Here is a 27,007-nt window from a genome sequence, read left to right as displayed (position 1 = left end):
ACTGACCTGGAACTGTGTCTTTATATTGTGTCTATATACTAAACAAAAACAGAAACTGACATGTAGAAATGTTTTAAGTAGTGGAAGGAATGATGTGGATATTTATTAATTCAAATGGGTCGTACTCTGAAGGGCATCACCTCTAATTAAACATATTTAGTACGTACATAAATTTGCAGCAATGGTCTCAAGTCTTTTGAATGAGACCTAGTACATGACATTTTACAATGGAGTGGAAGAACAGTTGTAATAAGCCACTTATAATGAGGGTCTCATTTCTTTTTTGGATAGTATACAAATATGAACTGGACTCAGTTGTTATTCTCCCTACATCTCCCACTCTTTTCCACTTTCTTTCTAGTCTTTATTTGCATTATTCCTATCTTCTTTAATTTTCTCTTCCTTTCTAAACTCATCTCACTCCTCCCTGTGTCCTTCTATCATATCGGAAATGAAGCTAGCAGAGAAATATCTTTGGGCTCCTACTCTGTATGATGCATTTTCCATAATTTTTTCCTCTCCATATCCTCATAACAAGCTGGTTCCTCTCAATCTGGAGTCTGGATCACTTGAATCTTTACCAACCAATCCCCCTTTCCTCCCTGAAGAAGAAACATGCAGTTGGAAAAGCTAGAAGTACTATTTTCTACCACAAGTGTTGCACCACTAAGAACTGCATCTCCTTAATGATGCACTGACCAGCCCTTCAGCTGTCATTTTAGCAATTTCCTCAACTGAATTTTCCATTTTATATGCAGGATGTCTGTTTTAACTTAAGTCAACTAAATATCTTGTAAACGACACATTGTATGAAAAAATGTTCTAGGTGAAAAGTTAAAGTTAGTAAAGGGGACATCTGTCTGTGCTACGACTATAGTGCATTTAAAATTAGTTGTGACTTTTGACATTTGGCTGACCAGAGGTGGACGAGACACCGTTGCCCAGGTAACACCAATGGTCAGCCAGCTTTCCCTACCACACTGCCAGCAGTTCGGCTGGTAAGGTGCCACTGCTGCCACACCATGAGTAAACAGTATCACTGGTAACATGCATTAGATGCATCAACGTTTGTCAGCTCTCGTTGTAAAGTCGTATTTTCTCACATTGAAATGTTCTGTAATTGTCAGGTATCATGAACAAGTGTTTTGTGTTGGTGTTGCATTCATAACAACAGTGCAGTACATCTGAATATGAGATTTGCAATAAAAGTGTTGTCCAAGAACACGTTCACCGGCTGAGAAGACAACGCCCTGCTGCAAAACATTCCTCAGAATTCGACAGTAGTAATGGACAAAACACCATATCATGTTGTTGTGATGCATAAAGCACCAACAGTGGAGTGGAGGGAAGCTGATATTCTGTTCTGGGTACAAAGAAATGTTGCACGAGATAAATTTTAACCTAACATGTACAAGGCGAAGTTAATAGAACTTGTAGTGTTGTACAAGTCTAAACGCCATGCTGCCAGGTCAACGAACTGGTTAATGGTAAAGGGCATAGTTTAATCAGGCTTCCTTCGTATCATGCTGATTTAAATCTGACTGAGAGTATATGGGTGTAGGTGAAAAGTAATGTGCCAAAAAACAGCAAGAAGTTTACGCTCACTGAGGTTGAAATGCTGACAAAAGAAGCCACTTCAAATGTTACATGACAGGACTGGTCTTGAGTTGTCAACATACCAGGAAGGTAGTGATGAGCCATTCAGAAGGACTGACACGAGTTCTGAGGGATAGCTAACTTCCCTTGTTGCTATGTTAAAATCTGCATTTTGTTTTGTCAGAACACAGCAGAATTTAGAAATATTTATCTCACTAACATTGCAATGCAGTTGAAAATGTGACAGAATCCTGAAATAGTGTATTATTAAACTAACAACTGACTGCAAATCAGGTCGATAGTTTACGAAACAGCCTATTATCAGTATACAAATAAACATGTAACTTCATCACGGCAGTTCTCATTGCACCAGCTATTGATGGCCCTCATTAATTGCATTATTTGATTGAAAAAAAATCTGTAGTGTCTTGAATATTGTGGTAGATATGGAAGTTTTGCTTATTAATCATATGGAAAAACACTCTTGTCTTTGTTCACTATCATTTGCCAAAATCTTGTTTCAATATCTCAAAACATTTATAAGATACAAAGAATTTATGAATATTTCATTCTAGCTTTTTCACTTATGGAAGAGTTCATGATGGAGCACTTTACATACATTCCATTTGCTCAAGATTGGAAATAGGCAGCCATATCCTTCCAAGTTTAAAGAACAATTCAGTAATTACCTACATGTAAATCACAGCAACATCTAACCTAACATGCACCAAACACAAATTTATAGCGAACCTGTTTTTCACTGCAAACCAAGAGTTTTTTGCGTTAGTTTACCTATTATCAAAACATTCCAATGACTATGACCATTAATGTAATGATAAGCAGATCATCATGAAGCTGATGAATTTAACTATAAAATGTGTGAGAATGAGAGTTTACTACCAAGTAGTTTCTTTAAAATCACTTCAGAAAGTTTGCAGATCAGCCGGTTTGCTGCTCACGCAGTCAAGCAATCCTGCCACATTCCACACCAAATTGGACTGTCATTATACTGTGGTCACCTGCTGATGCACGCAGCACATGCTGGCAACTACGCTTCCCTCCACTCGCTCTGTACTAAACTGTCAAAAGTTGCAACTTATTTTAAATGCACTACAGTCACCTCCTAGGTTACCCCTCCTGTATGGGCTGGGTCAGCTTTGTATTTTCAAATGGGAAACCCTATTTTTATTGCATATCTGGATTGTATGACAAAAATAAGTACTTTTACTCAAACCAGAAGTAATTTTACTCAAGCCATTGTTTCCCATTTGTGGTAGACGATGCTGTAATCATGTGTGCCTTTTTTTGCTATTAAGAACCATGCATTTGATTCTACATTTCATTTATGATGTAAACATGAACCTTTGTGTTCTAATGGTTGATACTGATGTTCAAATGTTACTTGAGTATTGCAAATGTGATTGTAGAGTAATAATAATATTGCTAGACATTGATATTTCTGGCAAAGAAGATACTTGTAAGGGAATGCAGTTTTCCATTCCCTACAGGACTGATTGGTGTGAGTCCCCAAACCATCAGAATGACGATTTTGATGGCTGCCCTCAAATCCCACCATCAGGGTGACTGATTTTGGTGTGTGTTTCTATCCAACCGCTGTAATTCTTGTGCTGGCCACTACACACTTACTGGTGAGATACTAACCACAACCATTGTAATTATGTAAAATATTCATGAAGTGATAGTGACTGGTGCACCTGCTATGAATACTCCTTGAAATGAAGCACCCCAATGCTGAGCAGCAAAGGGATGCACCAAAATCACACACCCCAATGGTGACAGGCAAGGGGACTCACCAAAATCAAGCATTCTGATGGGAACAGAAACTATTACATGCATGTTGTTATTCCTGGATTATGCTAAACGTAACTTGTAACTAAACATTGCAACAGCTAACCATATTGTACTGTACAATCAAATTTGCAACACTAAAGTAAATTTCAGTTATAAATATCAACCATTAGAACACAAAGATTTACACTACATCATAAATGAAGTGTACAATCAAGTGTGTCAGTTCTTAATAGTAAAAACAGCCACACTTCATATTTGTCAATTACACCACCACCTACCATGAATGGGAAACAACAGTTTAGGTAAACTGCAAGCATTTTTTAGCATAGAATCCAAATATGAAATATAAATCAGGGGATTTCCATTTGAAAATGTAAAGTTGACCCTGCCAATGCAAGATGAGTGGCTAGATGGTGGCCAATTGTAGCACAGACAGATGTTCCCTTTACGAATGTTAACTTTTCACCTAGGACTTTTTTTCAGATGACATGACATTTTCAAAATATTTAGGTGTCTCAAGTTAAAAGAAACACCCTGAATGTTAAAAATATTAACAACATTTTTTTCAGTCTCTCTGACACAGTTAACTGCAACTGCAAAAAGTATCAATTCTGCTTGATGTACAGCACTACCATAAATGATTCAACATTATCAAAGCACTAAATTTTCCAAAATATTACATGTACAAATATGACTGATGCAGGAACAGTATTGTAAACCCACCAAGTTTGCCTTTTTTAATCTACAAATGTTCTATGAGTGCCCCTCTAGTCACATGTCATGCATCCACATGGCAGTCAAGTTCATTCCATACCTTATGTAGCAACATTCCGTCAATGGTCAGCACAGCAGTGTTGATGCATTTTCTGAGCTGTTCCAGTGTTCATGGCATTGGGGGTATGTAAACAAGTGAAAACGTTGCAGTGCATTAGATCAGGTGACCTGGGGTGCCAAGGGAACCAAGCCACATTGTGTTCATCACTACACCAAATCCAGCAGTGTGGAAGTTAATTATTTAGGTAGTGATGAACATCGATGCTCCAATGAGGGGGTGTCCTACCTTGTTGGAAAATGGAATTCTCAGAATCAGTAGACTGTTGTGGAAACAACCACAACCGCAGCATATCAAAGTAAGAGGTACCCATAAAGTCTTTTCACAGAAGAAAAATGGCCCATACAGCTTTGTCTGTGACAGTGGACAGAAACATCAAACATTAACCCTCAGTGATTCTTTTTCAAGCACCACAATTTCACGTGGACTTTCGGTGCCCCACACTCTCACATGGTGGCAATTAACCTATCCAGATAAATGGAAGGTTGCTTTGTCACTTAATATCACTTGAAATGTTCATCCTCTTACTTTGTCATCATTTCATCAAGGCACTGCACTCATAACATCAACTGGTGGGCACAATGCAAATTCAGTGAGTTTACGGTTCTATTCATGAATCAGTCATATTTGTAGATACAATACTTTGGAAAATATAGGACTCTTTAAGCAAATGAATCATTTGTGGTAACCCTGTATATTAAATAAAATGCAATATATTGACCAGTAAAAATTCAATTGTTATTAGAAGTTAGTGAGATTTTGTTATGATACAATGGTAAAGCAAATGTACATTTCCATGATAGGTCATCCACAAAGTAAATTCCACTAATAGAGCCTGGAGTCTACAGTGCTGCTCCCATTTTGTGCATGTGACTTGCACATTATGGTATTTCGGCTAGACATTTGTGCCATTTGCTTTTAGCTGTGTGCTGACAGAAGTTTGTGAAGATGATCAGAATACAAGGAGGTGCTGCGTTTGTGAAAGTGAGATAAAATAGTATTTAGGAAGAGAGGGTTCAAATGATGTTTCGGTATTCTGATTTAAGTGATGCTCTGCAGATGTGCAGAAGGTTCTGCAATGTAAAGGGTAGTTTGTGGTAACAAATGAATGAACTGAAACAAACTGTCAGATGAAATCAATTTATTGCAACCTAATTGTTGTGACAGTGCCACGACATTTAACAGTGCCGCCACAACAGTACGTGCAAGCGGCGATAGAGGCGCTCCGCAACTCGGCTGGGCGCGGGAGCGCCACCTAGCTATGAACGGCGCCGGCCATATGTCACGGCACGGCAGTCGAATGAGAGATACTGAGTTGTTATCATGTAACCAGCTATTTTTTCTAAGTGAGTGTGTTTGAATATCCACACAATTATTGGTGATTAAGGGTTGTAACACTAATCACTAGAGGATGAGCACATGATTGATTTAATGGGTTGACTGCTAACATAGGGGTCTCGTTATGCACTGTTGTATGGTGCCCTAATGATATCTTTTAAATCATGAAAGCCCAGCCTAATGAACAACCACTGAATAAATTGTCAAGCATAAATAATTGTGAAATATTAAAACGAAGATACAGGGATAGTGTTAGGACAAGGGTGTACACTGACACCAGTATTAAAATTTACTCTCAGTTTTATTTAGCACAAAAAACAAATTATATAGAATCTTAGCCTAACAGAGGCTAATATTATAGACTGTAAAACAAATATACAGTATATTTTGAAACAGCGTTGCTATCAGTGTAAACAGAACATACACAGGCGATGTTTGACTTGTGTCAATAGCATTGTGCAGTGCAACAAATCATTAACCTGAACAAATTCCCCACATATAGCCAGTTTGCTGAAGTCTATTCGAATAATTAATTCACCAAAGGAAAGTCCAGAAACAAATTCATTCTTTAAGTTACAAAGTGTTCCACTGAAATGGCTAAGTGTAAATTAGTTGCACACCATGCTCTCAATTAACACACGTGGCTCGTACGCAGCACAAGACTTTACCACCTAACTCCATGAAGAATAGTGACAAAAGACCTAGAAACCGATTCTGCTTGCTCCTGCCTCAACTCTATCATGTGACTTGCTATCTTGGTCAAAAGAGTATCTGCATACCTGACCACAATTCTCTTGTACATACTTTTTTTCATATGTTAATTGTATCATATATATTCATTATACAGGGTGAGTCATTAACTATTGCCACCTAGAATAACTCCAAAAGTATGATAGGAGCTGAGAAGTTTGTGGGACAAAAGTTCAAAAGTTGCGTGGGACAACGGGATCCATAATATGATGTTGGTTTTTTGTTGCTAGGTGGGTTCGTTTCAGATATATGAAGGTCAACTTTGTTTTTTCAAATGTGATGCTATAGTTTGCTGCTTATTTTCTGATAGTGGCTATCGGGTCGAATCCAATGATGTGTGACAATAAGGTCTTTGAAGTTCAACAAAGGTCACAAAGGTGGCATGAATGTCCATTTACAGAAGTTGTTCGAAGTGATGACCACTGGTGTCAATGCAGTGCAGCAATCTTCTTATCATGGACTGAGTGGCATTCCTTATCACATGTGCACTTATCTAAGCACATGCTCTGACAATTTTCTTTCACATATCTTCAGGTGTAGTTGGAACGTCTTTATAAACAATGTCTTTTATGAATCCCAACAAGAAAAAATCTAGAGGCATCAAGTCTGGCAAACGAGTTGCCCAATAGTGCATGTTATGCAAATTAACATTTCCACAGTTTGCAAACATAGCCTCGTCAGTAAATAAAATCAAATTAATAAATGTGTTACCCCTCTGAATCTGAAGTTGAGCCCATCGGCAGAATTCAATATGACACATACAATCCATACCAGTTAATTCTTGGTGGAAACTGATATGGTAAGGATGATATTTATGGCGATGCAGAACACGAACAACAGTACTCTGGCTCATGAACTTTCCCTTGCGATTTGACATGAACTAACACAAGGATCTTGAACCACAGTACCAATTTCTGTTTCCTTGTTAGTAACTTTCCTTTGCTGGATATGTTTCTGATGCATTAAAGATCCAGTTGTTCTTAATTTATCATACACATATTTAAATGTACAATGTGTAGGGTGAGTACATTGGGGATATCTTTCAGTGTATGTCTCTAGCTCTCACTGAATTTCGTTGGCATTCTCCGTAAATGAGAAGCATATGGACTTGTTCCTTAAATAAATATATCATTTACATTTACTTGATTTGACAATACTAGTCTTACCTTTGCTATTAGTGCTGTATTGTGCAACTGTTGAATGGCATTTACATGTCAATTGCACGTTAGATGGATATGCTGTACTCGGCGAATATTTTCTATTTACACGATATGCGAGAGAGAATTGCTTCGATAAGTGCACATGTGATGAGGAATACCACTCAGTCCATGATAAGAAGATTGCAGCACTGCATTGTTTCCAATGGTCATCACTTCGAACACCTTCTGTAAATGGACGTTCATGCCACCTTTGTGACCTTTGTTGATCTTCAAAGACCTTACTGTTACACATCATCGGATTCATCCCAATAGCTGCTATCAGAAAATAAGTATCAAACTACAGCATCCCATTTAGAAAAACAAAGTTGACCTTCATATCCCCGACGCGACTCCACCTGGCAACAAAAAAACGTCATATTATGGCCCCCGTTCTCCCACACAACTTTTGTCCCACAAACTTATCAGCTCTTATCATACTTTTGGAGTTATTCTAGGTGGCAATAGTTAGTGACTCACACTGTATATGTTTGACTAATGCACATAAATACCATTACATTACAGTTAAATACTGCCATATAATCTTCTTATATAAATTACACTTCATACATCGTATAACTGGAATGGCAATCACAGGTCAAACATGCTACTTCACACTCTCTTTCTGGTTTCGCACTACATTGTTCAAGTACCTTCCTTACCAATATTAATTTGCAAATTTCTTATTAAATCAACACAAACAGTTAAAAAATAGCACAAACAATTCATGCAAAGGCTAATATTCTCATGTAACTGTGGAGAACTCTGTTTTGGTGCTCGGTAACAACAATATATTATTTTATTTATAATGTGTCCCAATCACATGGTGGCTCAGTTTTATAACATACACACCCCTACCCAAATCAGGAAATTCAGGTAACTACCACTTACTGGCATGGCAGATACCTACATACTTCCTCACTGTGGCCCCTCAGATGGTCCCTCCTTACCTGCCTGGCCTGGTCACTACTCCACAACTTACCATACAAATATCACTCACTAAACTTTCCATTCTTTGGCCATTTTACATATGGGACAAACTGGCTGCATCATTAAAATTACTTTAAAAAACCTGCCGATGATTCTCTGCATCCTTATCATACATGATCTTAAACTCAAAATTTTCTTCTTTTTAACCATCACTTCTGTGAACTTTATGGGGATGAGGCAATGCTTGTTTTAGTGGTGTACAGCCGAGTGCAAATTCTCTTTTCATGAGTGAAGTAACTGACCATTAAAAGCAGCTACAGAACTCTTGGAGAAAATAGGTAATTCACAATTATGACATTTGTGTTTTGATTCCCTGGAATTTTATGTACTGTTATACATAAACTAGTGGCTGTCTGATCCATGTATCATAAAATTTGTGCTCAACAAATGCTTATGTAAGCGAGAACAGAAAATTAAATGCCAACATGCTGCAACAGGCCTTCTGACCAGGTATCATGCTAAAATTGATAAATTTATAAGCTACATTGTAGCTTAGATTGATACTGGTGTGGTACTCAATTTCTGAAACTGAATAACAGTCAACTGTGGAAAAGCCTTCTGACTCGCTTCCAAAATTTTCTGGCTGGTGTGGAATTCAAAAACTCTTGTCATAACCTTTTTTTTCTCTCTTAAATTATTTGACAAGCCTTTGTCCTTGTAACCTGAAAGTTTGCTACATTATCAACGGGTGGACCAGATTTGACTTTCTAGTTGTGCCCGTGTGTTCCTGACTGCAGAGTGACATTCGTGATTCTACTGGGCAACTGACAGCCTCCTATGATTTCTGAAGATCTTCAGTATGGATGCTTCAACAGCACTGTAAATCATTCTTGTAATGTGATTTACTCAGTCCTGAACTCTGTCTCTATATTCATACCTAGGTTCTGACTGTACAACATCTGCTTCACTCTTCTGAGCACCCATTTTAGCAGTTTCCTTTTGGCACCTCCCTCTGTATGGAAAGTGTATTCAGGCAGGTTTGTGGTCACTAGAGTGAAGACCAGTATCTACTTCCTTCTTAGCAATGTCTGTAAGGGTAGAAGGAAACATTAACAGTTGAGAATTGCCCTGTCACTGGGGTAAAATGCATAGCTTGATCTTAATTCTGAAGTAATTGTTGTCAGAGACTCAAATGACAAGCTGTGCAATAAAATCTCCAACAAGAGGGAATGGCTGGGGTAGCTGCCTGATTAGATCTACAAGAGATTCTTCATATGTTGGATAAGTGCACTGTGTACATGGCAATTGTGACACCTGCAAGCTGGTGATAAGTGAAAGAGATAAGGTATGGTATTGTTATAATACTAAGCTCATCTTTCCTGTGCAAGGCATAACCTCTCATCAGAGGCCATCATCAGACATTTTCAAGCATCTGCAATAGAAACAGAAAGGGCAACATTTATCATCCTGTGAAATTAAAGAAAGCAGGTAATCAGATGATCTTTCTCACTCCCCTTTTTGATTGACACTTCCCTCATTTTAGTCACAATATATCATTTGTACTGAGACAAACGCTTTGTTAGGTGGCACAAACTTAAGCTTTTGTTTATTACATAGTGTCTACCACTACATTACATAGTGTCTACCACTACACACCCCCCATGAACCATGGACCTTGCCATTGGTGGGGAGGCTTGCGTGCCTCAGCGATACAGATGGCCGTACCGTAAGTGCAACCACAACGGAGGGGTATCTGTTGAGAGGCCAGACAAACATGTGGTTCCTGAAGAGGGGCAGCAGCCTTTTCAGTAGTTGCAGGGGCAACAGTCTGGATGATTGACTGATCTGGCCTTGTAACATTAACCAAAACGGCCTTGCTGTGCTGGTACTGCGAACGGCTGAAAGCAAGGGGAAACTACAGCCGTATTTTTTCCTGAGGACATGCAGCTTTACTGTACGATTAAATGATGATGGCGTCCTCTTGGGTAAAATATTCCAGAGGTAAAATAGTCCCCCATTCGGATCTCCGGGCGGGGACTACTCAGGAGGACGTTGTTATCAGGAGAAAGAAAACTGGTGTTCTATGGATCGGAGCGTGGAATGTCAGATCCCTTAATCGGGCAGGTAGGTTAGAAAATTTAAAAAGGGAAGTGGATAGGTTGAAGTTAGATATAATGGGAATTAGTGAAGTTCGGTGGCAGGAGGAACAAGACTTTTGGTCAGGTGAATACAGGGTTATAAATACAAAATCAAATAGGGATAATGCAGGAGTAGGTTTAATAATGAATAAAAAAATAGGAGTCTGGGTTAGCTACTACAAACAGCATAGTGAACGCATTATTGTGGCCAAGATAGACACGAAGCCCATGCCCACTACAGTAGTACAAGTTTATATGCCAACTAGCTCTGCAGATGATGAAGAAATAGATGAAATGTATGACGAGATAAAAGAAATTATTCAGGTAGTGAAGGGAGACGAAAATTTAATAGTCATGGGTGACTGGAATTCGTCAGTAGGAAAAGGGAGAGAAGGAAACATAGTAGGTGAACATGGATTGGGGGGAAGAAATGAAAGAGGAAGCCGCCTTGTAGAATTTTGCACAAAGCATAACTTAATCATAACTAACACTTGGTTCAAGAATCATAAAAGAAGGTTGTATACCCGGAAGAATCCTGGAGATACTAAAAGGTATCAGATAGATTATATAATGGTAAGACAGAGATTTAGGAAACAGGTTTTAAATTGTAAGACATTTCCAGGGGCAGATGTGGATTCTGACCACAATCTATTGGTTATGAACTGCAGATTGAAACTGCAAAAAGGTGGGAATTTAAGGAGATGGGACCTGGATAAACTGAAAGAACCAGAGGTTGTAGAGAGTTTCAGGGAGAGCATAAGGGAACAATTGACAGGAATGGGGGAAAGAAATACAGTAGAAGAAGAATGGGTAGCTCTGAGGGATGAAGTAGTGAAGGCAGCAGACGATCAAGTAGGTAAAAAGACGAGGGCTAATAGAAATCCTTGGGTAACAGAAGAAATATTGAATTTAATTGATGAAAGGAGAAAATATAAAAACGCAGTAAATGAAGCAGGCAAAAAGGAATAAAAACGTCTCAAAAATGAGATCGACAGGAAGTGCAAAATGGCTAAGCAGGGATGGCTAGAGGACAAATGTAAGGATGTAGAGGCTTGTCTCACTAGGGGTAAGATATATACTGCCTACAGGAAAATTAAAGAGACCTTTGGAGAGAAGAGAACCACTTGTATGAATATCAAGAGCTCAGATGGCAACCCAGTTCTAAGCAAAGAAGGGAAGGCAGAAAGGTGGAAGGAGTATATAGAGGGTTTATACAAGGGCAATGTACTTGAGGACAATATTATGGAAATGGAAGAGGATGTAGATGAAGACAAAATGGGAGATAAGATACTGCGTGAAGAGTTTGACAGAGCACTGAAAGATCTGAGTCGAAACAAGGCCCCGGGAGTAGACAACATTCCATTAGAACTACTGATGGCCTTGGGGGAGCCAGTCCTGACAAAACTCTACCATCTGGTGAGCAAGATGTATGAGACAGGCGAAATACCCTCAGACTTCAAGAAGAATATAATAATTCCAATCCCAAAAAAAGCAGGTGTTGACAGATGTGAAAATTACCGAACTATCAGTTTAATAAGTCACAGCTGCAAAATACTAACGCGAATTATTTACAGACGAATGGAAAAACTGGTAGAAGCGGACATCAGGGAAGATCAGTTTGGATTCCGTAGAAATGTTGGAACACGTGAGGCAATACTAACCTTACGACTTATCTTAGAAGAAAGATTAAGAAAAGGCAAACCTACGTTTCTAGCATTTGTAGACTTAGAGAAAGCTTTTGACAATGTTAACTGGAATACTCTCTTTCAAATTCTGAAGGTGGCAGGGGTAAAATACAGGGAGCGAAAGGCTATTTACAATTTGTACAGGAACCAGAAGTCAGTTATAAGAGTCAAGGGGCATGAAAGGGAAGCAGTGGTTGGGAAAGGAGTGAGACAGGGTTGTAGCCTCTCCCCGATGTTATTCAATCTGTATATTGAGCAAGCAGTAAAGGAAACAAAAGAAATATTTGGAGTAGGTATTAAAATTCATGGAGAAGAAGTAAAAACTTTGAGGTTCGCCGATGACATTGTAATTCTGTCAGAGACAGCAAAGGACTTGGAAGAGCTGTTGAACGGAATGGACACTGTCTTGAAAGGAGGATATAAGATGAACATCAACAAAAGCAAAATGAGGATAATGGAATGTAGTCAAATTAAATTGGGTGATGCTGAGGGAATTAGATCAGGAAATGAGACACTTAAAGTAGTAAAGGAGTTTTGCTATTTAGGGAGTAAAGTAACTGATGATGGTCGAAGTAGAGAGGATATAAAATGTAGACTGTCAATGGCAAGGAAATCGTTTCTGAAGAAGAAAAATTTGTTAACATCGAGTATAGATTTAAGTGTCAGGAAGTCGTTTCTGAAAGTATTTGTATGGAGTGTAGCCATGTATTGAAGTGAAACATGGACGATAAATAGTTCAGACAGGAGGAGAATAGAAGCTTTCAAAATGTGGTGCTACAGAAGAATGCTGAAGATTAGATGGGTAGATCACATAACTAATGAGGAGGTATTGAATAGAATTGGGGAAGAGAGGAGTTTGTGGCACAACTTGACGAGAAGAAGGGACCGGTTGGTAGGACATGTTCTGAGGCATCAAGGGATCACAAATTTAGCATTGGAGGGCAGCGTGGAGGGTAAAAATCGTAGAGGGAGACCAAGAGATGAATACACTAAGCAGATTCAGAAGGATGTAGGTTGCAGTAGGTACTGGGAGATGAAGAAGCTTGCACAGGATAGAGTAGCATGGATAGCTGCATCAAACCAGTCTCAGGACTGAAGACCACAACAACAACAACAACAACAACCACTACACAGGAAATGATACACATGACTGCCCATGTAGCTGTGCCAGTAAGGCCCGATCATAGGAGCAAGTGCTGCCAAAAGCATTAGTTACTTGTGTGTATGGGTGCACTGCCTTTGACAATTGGTTTCCTCAGGGCTGCTGCAAATGACAAAGTGAAATTTGGAGGTCAGCTGGCCTCAGATTACTCCTTGCCTCATTATGTGGCATATATTGAGTAAATTTGATTTCTAGATCTTCTCCTATGTGACATAAGCACAGGAGCCCTGCTGTGAGGTGGATGCAGTCCCAAACAGTTACAGCATGTTGACAGAGAGATGAATTTTACTTCTCCCATGAGGGTCATTCAGCCATAACCATCACATGTGACTGTAATATGGCTGTACTTCTGGTACTTACATTATATTGGATCTGGACCAGATGGGCAGTTATTCCGATGCAAGTGTTGAGCAGTACGGAAGAGTTAAACATCAAAATAAAAGCTACCATCACTTTAGACTTCCACAGACTCTCTTTGCCATGCAACCAATCTCAGCAACGCCTTTATTTTCCCACTCCTTGTGTAACTCCACAAGCACAGTGTCTCTTCATGATTACGTAACTCACATGTTATAGCATATTTGTCAAGTTTCTCAGCTTTTGCAAATATTACACTCATCCAGCTATGGCAGTTTGTCTTAGGAGGGCAACAAAATTCAAGCATTGTAGAGTTTTAAGTTGGATCACTATCCTCTCCAGATCTGTATGGATGTAAAAGGGAGACAATTTCTTCAATTTTCCCTTTTCTGTACATATGACTATAAAGACATGCTGACATAAATGTGTTTAAAAATTTAAATTCACATTTTGAGTGGTTGAAAATTGTTCAGGAGGATGAACCTCTCTAGTGCTTTCATTTGGTTTGGTGTTTATTCCCATTAGTGGTACACCCATTCCATCAAAAGATCAAGATTTTGAGTTAAGCTCTCAATTTCTCTTCCACGAGTGTCATGGGAACTGGCTGTCAACCAAGGGAGATCACCACATGTCTATGTGAGATCCCTGTCACCTCTGAAACATGATGCTCCACTGCCATGTTTCACCAGTCCCCAGTACAGGATGTGCATTTTTGCCAAACTTGTAGCTGACCTAGGCTGGCACCACCTGGACGGGTATGTGTGGCTTATTGAATGACATGGGCAAGGTAAGCATACCCCAATTTGATTTATAATAATAATAATAATAATAATAATGGTAATAATTGTACTACGTGCTGCAGATAAATACAATTGTAATCTGGACTCGTGAAAAGGTGGAAGAAATGGATAAAGTGATATGTACATGGTCAGAAACATCAACACATACTTGAAGTATGAATACAAACAGAATACAGTGGTGTTCATAAAAGTGTGTTGTGAGAAATGCATAGTGCTGCAGAACATCTAAAAAGTAGATGAAAATTATCAGTGTCTAACACAGAAAAACAATGATGTGCTAGCAGACATTTCTCAATGTAAGAGAAAAAGCAACTGAAAAATCACCACCACTGATGATGCTTTACCCCAATAAAGCGAAAGGCGTCTGGTGAAAAAAATCATGCATTTTTGTAGTTGCAACGACGTGTCAAGAATACCCTCCTGAATCAAAAAAATGCATTGATGCCATTTGTTTCTCATCCTGTATTCTACTACCCAAGAAAGGCAAATTCTCATCACATACAGCATTGTGATTACTTACTGTTTCTACTCACATGTCAATATTTCAGCCACTTTAATATTTCTCAGTGCTAGAAAAAAGTGCCTGTGTATACTGTCAGAAGGAAAGGTGACCAAATCTCCACATACCTTGTACATTACACTGCATTCATCATCATACGAAATCCACTCCAAACCCTGGTAAGCATAGGGAACTTCAAAATTTTTATCAAAAATGTATTTACTTCCAGTGGAATGAAGGAACTGACACACTTCTGGATAGCTTACAAATCCTTTACTTCCAATTTTTCCATATCCTGAAGCAGGAGCTGACCAACCATGATTCTCAGCATTAATGAGCCTGTGAGAAAAGGAAATTAAAGTGTGCAAGTTCAGACGAGTTAGTGTCAATACATGAGAGTTAAAGATAATCTTACAGCATGAAGATTTTAGTTACAATGGGATCCACAGCCAAAGCAATTTTTTTGAATGATATCAATTATGACATGGGCTGTCACTGATTGGATTAAATATCTTTTTTATTTTTTGGTTCTCACTGTAGACATTCACAAGTGAGTATGAAGTTCATACCAGATGTAAAATAGTTAAAATACAAAATACAGAACAACAATAAATTGTTTAATCAAAGGGATAGATAAAGAAGGAAGACTTACATGGTATTACCCATGAAGCAGATATACCTGGGTTACAGTCTGAATGTTTGTCTAATTATGCTTTGTGGGCTGGCCTAGCACATAATAAAATTAGACCCAAGTAGAATTCAAAGTGGAAGGCATACAGCCAGGGAGAAAATCATACATAAATCGTATTACCATATTACTGGACTTTAAAATTGAAAACATGGCATAAAATGTTTCCTTGACAGCAGTGACATAATATGCCACTTAGAAGTGTAAGTGTACTTGTTCATGTACAGACAAAACCATACAGCCAACCAGTCAGAGATAAACTAGAGCAGCAAGATATGTTCTATGTGTCATTTAAATAATATTACAGTAATCTTTGTTCATCTGTGAAAGTGGCATGGTGCATTTATGAAATTAATGGTAGGAAGGGAAAGAAAGATTAGTGTTTGTTTTCATGTTTGTTGGATTCATAAACAAATCAACTTTCAATTTTCTTAGTATAGAAATAACTGTAAGTATCACAATTACAAGTTGTTGTAACAATAATGAAATGTGATACCATTTTTGTACTAGTTTGTTTTTTTTTAGTGAAGACTCTGTCCACTTGTGCTGCTTTGCAACAATGTTGCTTTCATGATATGAGGCCTGCCTCTGTATGTTATATTGTGTGGCTCAGGCTTGAGCTCTGTATTTCATTCCTCATATTACCTTTTGCTTTGCCCCATGTGACAGCCAGCCAAATTCCACTTTGTTTAAATACTAGTGGGGGTTTATGTTTCTTTTGGGACATTTGCATTACATTCTAAGATAGTCATTTATCGCGTGCTGGATTCATATTGCCTGTCATAAGATGGCCAATGTCTTTTCTTATTTCAGGGCATTCCAAGCTTATGACTAACAGTGACCAATTCATTGTAGTATATAGGCACCTTTCTTCTATTTTTATTATTTATTTTTTACTTTTATATTTTCATTTTATATGGACATTTTTATTGCTACAGTAGTTGTTAAGAAAAAGAAGAAGAAGACTACGAAAGAAAAATGCATGTGGGCACTAGCTTATACATTGTTTTAATATACTGGTTTACTATAGTCTTACAATATCCTGAATGTTACATCTATGGTTATGAACAATTAATAAGCTGACTGATTCATGTTAGTAGGCATGCTCCTGTTTTTCTATCTCCTTTCTATTTATCTTTTCATTGAGTATCTTGATGTTCTTTCTTTGCTACTGTTGTTAAGGAGAAATAGAGAGAATTAAATCTGTGCATTACCTCATAGTTTATTACAATTCACTGGGTTTTCATAAGAATCTGACACACTGTGGTATACAGTGCCTGATCTATGTATGGGTCTAAGCCCCCAACTTTTTATCTTTTCATATTTTTACCCAGAGAGCCTTCCAAGCCAGCTGTTGTTAAAGAGGAAGGTAGAAGACTATCTGTAGCTTACATTGTGTCTATTAAAGCATATGAAGTAAAATAAAAATTGTCATTAAATATAATCACATTTAATTATTACTGTCCATTATTTTTTTTCAAACATCCCTTCATTGCTGCCACTAATAAGAAGTCTTCTGACTGGTTTGAAGTGTAAGTGGCCACCACGAATTTCTCTAATGTGCCAACTCCATCAGTTCATCTCAGAGTAGTACTGACACCACATGCTCTCAATTATTTGTTGCATACATTCCAATCTCTGTCTCCCTCTACAGTTTTTACCCTCTACAGATCCCTCTAGCACCATGGAAGTTATTCCTGATGTCTTAATACATGTCCTATCATCCATCCCTTTTCCATATGTCCCTTTCTTTGCCAATTCTGAGGAGAACCTCCTTGTTCCTTACCTTATCAGTCCACCTAATTTTCAACATTTTTCTGGAGCACCAAATAACAAATGCTTTGATTCTCTTCTGTTCTGACTTTCCTAGAATACAAAGCTGTGCTCCAAACATACAGTCTCAGAAACTTCTTCCTCCATTTAGGGCCTATGTTTGATACTAGTAGACTTCTTTTGGCCAGGAATGGCCTCTTTCCCTGTGCTAGTCTGCTTTTTATGTCCTCCTTGCTTCATCCACCACAGGCCACTTTCCTTCCAAGGTAGCAGAATTCCTTAATTTTGTCTACTTGGTGATTATAAATTTTGATGATACATTTCTCACTATTCTCATTTCTGCTACACCTTTTATTTTTGCCTTTCTTTGATTTACTCTAAATTCACATTCTGTCTCTTTAGACTGTTCATTCCATTCCCCAGATCATGTAACTCTTCTTCACCTTCACGGAGGAGAGCAATGTCACCATTGAATCTTATCATTGATATTATTTCACCTTGAATTCTAACCCCACTCTTGAACTTTTCTCATATTTCCATCAGCATCATTGCCTTACACCCTTTTTAATGAAAACACTTTGTTCTTGGTCTTCCTGTCTTATTGTTCCCTCTTGGTTCTTGTGCGTATTGTATACTACTCGTCTCTCCCTACAGCTTTCTCCTCTTCTTCTTAGAATTATGAACATGTTGTGCCATTTTACATTGCCAAATGCTTTTTCCGGGTAGACAGATCCTATGGTCATGTCTTGAGTTTTCTTCATTCTTGCTTCTATTATGAAGCAAAATGTGAGGACTGTCTCTTTGGTGCCTTTATCTTTCCTAAAACCAAACTGGTCATCCTTTGACAACTCTTTGTTGTTTTCTATTCTTCTCTGTATTGTCCTTTTCAGCAATTTGGATGACAGAGCTATTACACTGATTGTACACTATTTTTCAAAATTATCTGCCCTTGGTATCCATGGAAAAGAATGGATGGCACTTTTCTGAAAATCTGATAGTCTGTAGTCAGGCTCATAGATTCTATACACCAACTTAAATAATTGTTTGGACGGCAATACCCATAATGATTTTAGAAATTTCTTGAATGTTATCTATCCCTTCTGGCTTATTTAATCTCAAGTTTTCCAAAGCTTTTTTAAATTCTGACTAATAATGGATCTCCCATCTGTTCAATACTGACTCCGATTTCTTCTTCTATTGTGTCATCAGACGACTCCTGTCTCTCACAGAGAGCTTCAGTGTACTCTTTTCACCTATCTGCTCTCTCCTCTGCATTTAACAGTGGAATTCCCATTGCACTCTTAATGTTGCTGCCATCATTTTTAAATTCATTAAAGGTTGTTTTGACTTTTCTATATGCTGAGACAGTCCTTCTGATGATCATTTCTTTTTCGATTTCTTCACAATTTTCCTACAATTATTTCACGTTGGCTTGCCTGTACTTATTTATTTCATTCCTGAGTGATTTATATTGCTGCATTCCTGTCTTTCACTGAATATGTTTGTACTTCCTTCTTTAATGGATCAATTGAAGTATTTAATCTGTTACCAAAGGTTTCTTTGCAGTTACCTTCCTAGTACCTATGCTTATCTTTTGAAAATCTGTGATTGCTCTTTTTAGAGATGTTCACACCTCCTCAACTGGACTGTACAATGTGGTATTCCTTACCACAGCATCCACATCTTTAGCAAACTTCAAACGCATGTTATCATTCCTCAATACTTTAGTATTCCACTTCCTTGCACATTAGTTCTTCCAAATGATTCTCTTTAACTTCAGTCTACACTTCATCATTACTAAATTGTGATCTGAGTCTATATCTGCTCCTGAGTAGCCTTACAATCCAGTATCTGATGTTGGAATCTCTGTCTGACCACGATGTAATCCAACAGAAATCTTCCCATGCCTCCAGACCTTTCCCAAGTATATCTCCTGCTCTTGTGGTTTCTGAACAGTGTGTTTGCTGTTATTAACTGAAATTTACTGTAGAACTCAATTAGTCTTTCTCCTCCCCATACCTATACCAAGTCCATATTCTCCTGCAACTCTCTTCTGTTGCATTCCTCTACAGATATTGCTATCAATGATTATTAGATTTTCATCTCCCTTTACATACTTAATTACCTTTTCGATGTCATCATGTATTTTCTCTCTCCCTCCATCTTCTGCTTGCAATATTGGTATGTACACCTGAACTATTGTTGTTGGTATTGGTTTGCTGTAGAATCTGATAAGAGCAACCCTCTTTGCCCTATCTTCCTATTCATAATGAATCCTACTCTCATTATACCATTTCTGCTGCTATTTATATTATCCTATCTTCATCTGACCATAAATCTGTACCTTCTTTCCACATCACTTCATTGACTTCCACTACATCTAGACTGCACCTTTGTATTTCCCTTTTCATATTTTCTAGCTTCCCTGCCACATTCAAACTTCTCACATTCTCTAACTCATAGAATATCAGCTCTTTGTTGTTTAATCAATCTTTTTCTAATGGTCACCTCTCCCTCAGAAGTGCCCTCTCAGAGATTGAAATCAGGGATTAATTTGGAATCTTTTGCCAATGGAGAGACCATCAGGACACTTTTTCAATTACAGGCCATATGTTCTGCAGATGAACCTGATGTGCCTTTAATGTCGTGGTTTTCATTGCCTTCTGCATCCTCATGTCATTGATCATTGCTAATTCTTCCACACCTTTTAGGGGCAGTTTTTCAAACAAATGGCAAGAGAGTACCTTCAATCTTTGTCCACTTCTCCATTCTCTTTGACAAGGCCATTGGCAGAACAAGTATGACTTCTTATGCCACAGTCTTCAGTTGCCATTGCTGATGATTTTTGTTCAAAATTTAAGTAGTGGTTAGGTTCAGACCCATGATCCAGGACATTTTGATTACTACTAACCCTAGACCATGGATCCACTGCAATATCCTTGTTATGTTGTAATTTGTATCTGCGCCAACCAGGTAATTGTTTGTATATGTGAGAGTGGGACGTGAAACTAAAATAACTTTGGAATATAAAATCATGTTCTCTAACTTCTCTTCACACCATGTCATGTCATCGCATCATGTTATGACTTGTCCAATTTCATAATGTATGTATTGTGCATCACCATGCATGCCTTGCACAAGAATGATCAAGAGGATGGATAAAAATAAATAAATAAATAAATATCAACAATAATATGAACCTGGATTTTCCATTGTTTAAATACATATTATTGCAACAACTAGTAATTACATTACTATCAGTTATTTCTATGCTATGAGAAATTTAAATATGATCTCCCTATGAACCTTGCACACAGAATAAACAAAAAGTAACCCTTCTTTCCTTCCTTACCATTCATACATCCACTATGCCAATTTATTGGCTGAAAAAACCATTATAATATTATCTGAGTGATATATAGAGCATTTGTTGCTAATGAAGTTTCTAATCTAGTCCAGTACCCTCTTATACTTCTAAATTGAATGTAACATCCTGTTGTTCGGGAAATACATTGGATACATTGGTGTCATGTTATTAATTTTAGTCAAGGTAAAAAATAGGTAAAGCTGTCATCAAACCAAAAGGTATTGGGGTAAAATGTTTTATTACATGATGATCTCCTTCACTACATGCTTATCATTTTTAATTACGTTTAATTTTATTGCAAACTGGGCCAACCCACTATATTTTAACAGTGTTGACTAGCCAAATATTCACAATATAACACAACTACATCTGCTTGATGGGTTGCATTATGCAAGTCCTCTTTTTAAGTTATTTTTATTAAACAATCAATGGTAGTATATATTACAGTCTCACTTGAAAATGACTACGTCACCACAACTGTGCAATAGTGTTAATGCAAAATAAAAAAATAAGTAATACCATCATGAGGCCCAGAGGAAAATTTGACACTGACTGGCCACTGTGTTACCCTCTGCCATATGGGGACTTCTGGATGGATATGGAGAGGCATGTGTTCAGCACATGGCTCTCCCAGCGATTTTCAGCTCTCCAAATCTTCAGAATGTTACCTGTCAATCAAGTAGCCCCTCAGTTGGCCTGACAACAACCCTGTTATGGTCTTTCCACCAAGGAAAAATCCCTGGCAGTACCGTAAATTGAACATGAGTCCTCCACATGGCAGTCTGACACACTGACTCAGCTACAAAACAACCATAAAATAAAGACATTTTAATCCAACCAATGACAGATAATGTGGCAGATAGTTATCGTTCAAACAATAAAAAGCTAAAAATTTGTGGAAATGTACACGGACGTACATCCTGCGGAGAGGGACAGGAAAGCCAGCCCTTTACACTGGTGCACTGCAGAGCTTAAGTGGTACAGTGTGTCAAAAGATGTTCATTTGCATAAGAGGAGAATATGAGACTTATAAGAAACTCCTCAATCAAAAAGGACAGTGCAGATGTCACAAAGATTCATCTATTTTTCTGAAGTAAATGTTTCTATATAAATGTCTTGTCTGTTGTGCACTTTGCTTGATTCCTGCTATTGTAAAGTTCAAACTTTTAACATTCACAGGCATATTTGATGAACTGTCACTCTTCTCAGTCTTAGAGATTCTTTTGCTGAGTGGATATCATGTGCAAACATTTTCAGTTTTTGAATAGGACAAGTTGTAGGAGACCATCCACTAATTTCCTTTTCCCTTTTGGGTGTTTCTATGTTCTTCTGTCTTGATGTGTTCATCACACATGAGGAACAACAAAACATGTTATGAATTCTTATGTTCTTAGTTAAATTTTGTGAAATACATGAGACACAGCAGCAGCACTATCTGACTGATTATATTCTTAATTGAGTTCTGACACTATATGTAGTTGTTTTCCTAGGTGGCATCCATGACTGAAATTGCTACTAATTACTATATGTGTGTTATGGACCAATTTCTCTCTGTTACCTATACTGAGCTGAATTTGTGTATTTTGTTAAAAATGGTTGAACAAAAGAAAGTCATGTAAATACAATGTAATATTTGATTTTTCTGTATAAGCATGAGAAAAAATATAATCTGTCTCTCTCACTTGTCACTGCTATTAGGAACAGTGAGCTCTGCTTTGTGTCTCATTAATAATATAGTAGTGAACTATATTGTGAAAATTGAGTGAAGCTTAAGTAATTGAGTTAGATATTGAGCTTTTGTGCATAATTAGTAAAGTTGTGACTGTGGCCAATAATATTAATTAATCAAGATGCTGAGAGCTGTAGTAATAGTTACTGTTTAACGAAGCGACGAGTTTTAATGATTGTAAATGATTTATGTTTTTTTGGTTTAGAAATGTTCTTAACAAGACAGAGAGTGAAATTATCATAAAGGTTAGGAATTGATCTGGCAAACATAGTGCTGTGTCCTCATAAGACATTGGATACAGCCTACATAGATGAGTGTTGAACTGTCGGCAACTAGGGCAGCACTGAATTAAGGCTAGTACCTACAGAGGGGAGCCACATGGCAGGGATTATTTTATGCGTCCGCCATTTGTTTTTTTTTTGTTTTTCTGAGTCATCACTCTTCTGACTGGTTTGACACACCACACCACGAATTCCTCTCCTGTGCCAACTCTTCATCTCAGATTAGCATTTGCGACCTACATCTTCAATTATTTGTTGGATGTATTCCAGTCTCTGTCTTCCTCTACAGATTTTACTCTCTACAGCTCCCTCTAGTACCATGGAGGTTATTACCCGATGTCTTACCAGATGTTCTATCATCCTATCCATTCTTCTTGTCAGTGTTTTTCACATATTCCTTTCCTCTGCAATTCTGTACGAAACCTCCTCATTCCCTACCTTTTCTGTCCACCTAATTTTCAACTTTTGTCTGTTGCACAACATCTCAAATGCTTCAATTCTCTTCTGTCCCAGTCTTCCCACAGTCCATGTTTCATTGCTGGGCTCCAAACATACATTCTCAGAAATTTCTTCCTCAAATTAAGACTTCTCATTATTTTTGTCTTTCTTTGATTTACTCAGTCTGCATTCTATACTCATTAGACTTTTTATTCCATTTAGCTGATCATGTAATTATTCTTCACTTTCACTGAGGATAGCAATGTCATCAGTGTGTCATGTCATTGATATCCGTTCGCATTGAATTTTAATTCCACTCCTGAACCTTTCTTTTATAACCATCATTGCTTCTTTGATGTATAAACTGAACAGTAGGGGTGAAAGACTACATCCCTGCCATACACGCTTCTTAAACTGAGCACTTCGTTCTCAGTCTTCTGCTCTTATTGTTCCCCTTTGCCTCTTGTACATGTTGTATATTACCAATCTCTCCCTGTAAGTTACACCTCTTTTTCTCTGAATTTCGAACATTTTGCACCATTTGACATTGTCAAATGCTTTTTCCAGGTCAACAAAGCCTATGAACATATCTTGATTATCTTTAGTCTTTCTTCCATTATCAACTGCAACATCAGAATTGTCTCTCTTGTGCCTTTACATTTCATAATGCCTAGCTGATTGTCATCTAACACATTCACAAATTTCTTTTCTATTCTTCTGTATATTATTCTTGTTGGCAACTTGGATGCATGAGCTGTTAAGCTGATTGTGTGGATATTCTTGCACTTTTCATCTCTTGTTGTGGATGATATCTTTCTGAAAGTCAGATTCATAGATTATAAATACCAATGTGAATAGTCATAATGGAGGGAAACATTCCACGTAGGAAAAATATATCTAAAAACAAAGATGATGTGACTTACCAAATGAAAGTGCTGGCAGGTCGACAGACACACAAACAAACACAAACATACACACAAAATTCAAGCTTTCGCAACAAACTGTTGCCTCATCAGGAAAGAGGGAAGGAGAGGGAAAGACGAAAGGATGTGGGTTTTAAGGGAGAGGGTAAGGAGTCATTCCAATCCCGGGAGCGGAAAGACTTACCATTTTGTTGCCACTTCTCCCAATGATTTTATAAATTCTGATGGATTGTTATCTATCCCTCCTGCTCTATTTGATCTTAAGTCTTCCAAAGCTCTTTTAAATTCTGATTCTAATACTGGAGTCCACATCTCTTCTCAATCTACTCCCATTTCTTCTTCTATCACACCAGTCAAATCTTCCCCCTCATAGAGGTCTTCAATGTACAATTTCTACCTATCCACTCTTTCCTTTGCATTTAACAGTGGAATTCCCATTGCACTCTTAATGTTACCATCCCTGCTTTTAATTTCCTCAAGGGTTGTTTTGACTTTTCTATATGCTAAGTCAGTCTTTCCAAAAGTCATTTCTTTTTCAGTTTCTTCACATTACTCATGCAGCAATTTCATCTTAGCTTCCCTACACTTTGTATTTATTTCATTCCTCAGTGACTTGTATTTCTGCATTCCTGAATTTCCCTGAACATTTTTTATTTCCTTTTTTTCATCAATCAACTGAAGTGTTTCTTCTGTTACCACATGGTTTCTTTGTAGTTACCATCTTTGAACCTATGTTTTTTTCTTTCCATCTTCTGTGATTGCCCTTTTTACAGATGCCCTCTTACACTGTATTTCACACAAACAATTCCCATGTGGGCATCCATCTGCCAAATACGGATACAAGTGGGCACACAGCTTCTGTCAAGAAAGTATCAGTGACAGTATCCAGAATATTGACAGTACCACAAGATTGTATCAGGAATGTGTACATAACTGCTGCCAAGAAGAGTCAGGCTGCACATTTTATAAGTGATTGTAGTTATTATTCACTGGATTCAAGACTAGACTGGAGTTAAAGACAGTTCAGTGCACGTGAGCTTTAAACTGTTGTTCACCAGCTTCATATTAAAGTTAACCAGTGTAGTATTTCTTTTAATAAATTACTGTAAATTGCTGCGAATCTGTGTTGCAATATATCATCATTTAGCTGTTGCCTAACCCTATTTGACCCTGTGATGAGGCTGTAGAGTTGCTGCATCCAAGCAAGCAGCCTCATAAAAGCAACTGCTTTCAGTGGTAAGGGTTTCTCTTCCTGCTACCTTAATATGTTTGTTACCAAGTGTATTTGGTGAGCACAACATAAATACCAGGCAATGAGGGAAAGCAGGAATAAAAACCTGATAATGGGTACAAAGGAACATATAAAAACCTGGTGATGAGGACAGAGAAAAATTTGGCTTAAAAAAAAAAAAAAAGTGAAACTTATCTCACAACACAATAGATGTGGCATTTTGTATACTGTTGAGAATTTTATCTTTCATAAATGACTCAATCAAACTTACTGAAACCTAGGCTGATGCTGCTACAACAACTCTCTACAACACTAAAACTTTTGGTGGCACAGTTATCAAAATTGGAAGCAGAGCAGCAGAAAGACCTTCAACAAAATTTCTAGGTGCTGCCACCACCATTTCCAGCTTTTGACCAGAGGATGGAATTATGACCTAACTATGTATACAGATTAGAGCAATATTTCATGTTGCACAAATTATCATGTGATGTTGGGAGCAAAGCTTTTCTCCTTGCTAAAGCTGGCATGGAAATTTTTCAGTTAATTCAAAAGCTTTGTCCAGAAGTATATCTGGAGACACTTTCATATACAGAAGTTAAGGACAAAACAATGGAAAATCCAGGACAGAATAATGAATGACAATATTATGAAAAGGATGTTGCTACTCATCATACGGCAGAGATGATGAGTCACAGACAGGTACAACAAAAAGACTGTCACACAAATTTGCTTTTGGCCAAGAAGGCCTATCTGAATTATACAACCAGAGACTGTGTGTGTGTGTGTGTGTGTGTGTGTGTGTGTGTGTTTTTGTTTAATTCTGATTAAGGCCAGTTTGGCTGAAAGCTAACTTGTTTGACAGTCTTTTCGTTGTGCCTATCTGTGACTCAGTATCTCCACTATAAGTGAGTAGCAACATCCTCAAAATTAAAGGTAAGCTGTAATCTTATTCTGAAGCTCAAGTGCACATAGCAGCAGCCAGGCATAAATTTTCCAAGCTTTTTAGAACATGAAATCACGGTTACAAAGAGTGGATAGTGTTATGCTGATTCTCTCATTTGTGACGTACTCATTCTGCACTCACCCAGTAACAAGTTAAAGAAAGACCTCCTTAGTTTGACTAAATCTTCATTGCAAGAACGTTTGTTTTTAACCTGGATGCAACAACAGATACTCATCTCAGCTGATGCACACCAGTTTGAGGACACTACTGTATTTACAATGTGTCAACGACAGCCTGCACAATAAGGCCATGAGCGCAGCCATGTGAAACAGTCACAGAGCGCGCACAAGGGCAACAGCCATTTGCAAACAGATTCCCCCAAGTGAAATTAAAATCATGTGCACACTGTAATATTAACAACAAGCATGAAGACTGTTTCTTGAGAACTGCACAATGCACATACTTCTTACTGCAAAAAGAAAGATCATAAATCTGAAGTCTGCAACACAAAGCAAATTATACAACATAATAAAGCACTA

General features: G+C 37.8%; 1 protein-coding gene across 6 annotated transcripts in view; it reads right to left on the bottom strand.

Annotated features, from left to right (window-relative positions):
• LOC126248989 (acidic mammalian chitinase) overlaps positions 1 to 27,007 on the bottom strand; it is a 190,364-nt gene that overhangs the window by 32,898 nt on the left and 130,459 nt on the right. For 2 of the 6 annotated variants that reach the window (XM_049950555.1, XM_049950557.1), the window contains exon 7: positions 15,224 to 15,434. The exons of the other annotated variants lie outside the window; for them this stretch is intronic. In XM_049950555.1, the coding sequence (XP_049806512.1) occupies positions 15,224 to 15,434 (211 nt within the window). The remainder of the gene's footprint in view (positions 1 to 15,223; positions 15,435 to 27,007) is intronic. 6 annotated transcript variants of the gene reach the window in all.

The sequence above is a fragment of the Schistocerca nitens genome, chromosome 3, assembly GCF_023898315.1.
Source record: "Schistocerca nitens isolate TAMUIC-IGC-003100 chromosome 3, iqSchNite1.1, whole genome shotgun sequence".
NCBI classification, from domain to species: domain Eukaryota; kingdom Metazoa; phylum Arthropoda; class Insecta; order Orthoptera; family Acrididae; genus Schistocerca; species Schistocerca nitens.
Note: the sequence above shows the minus strand (reverse complement) of the source record. Positions and strands in the feature narration are given on the sequence as shown.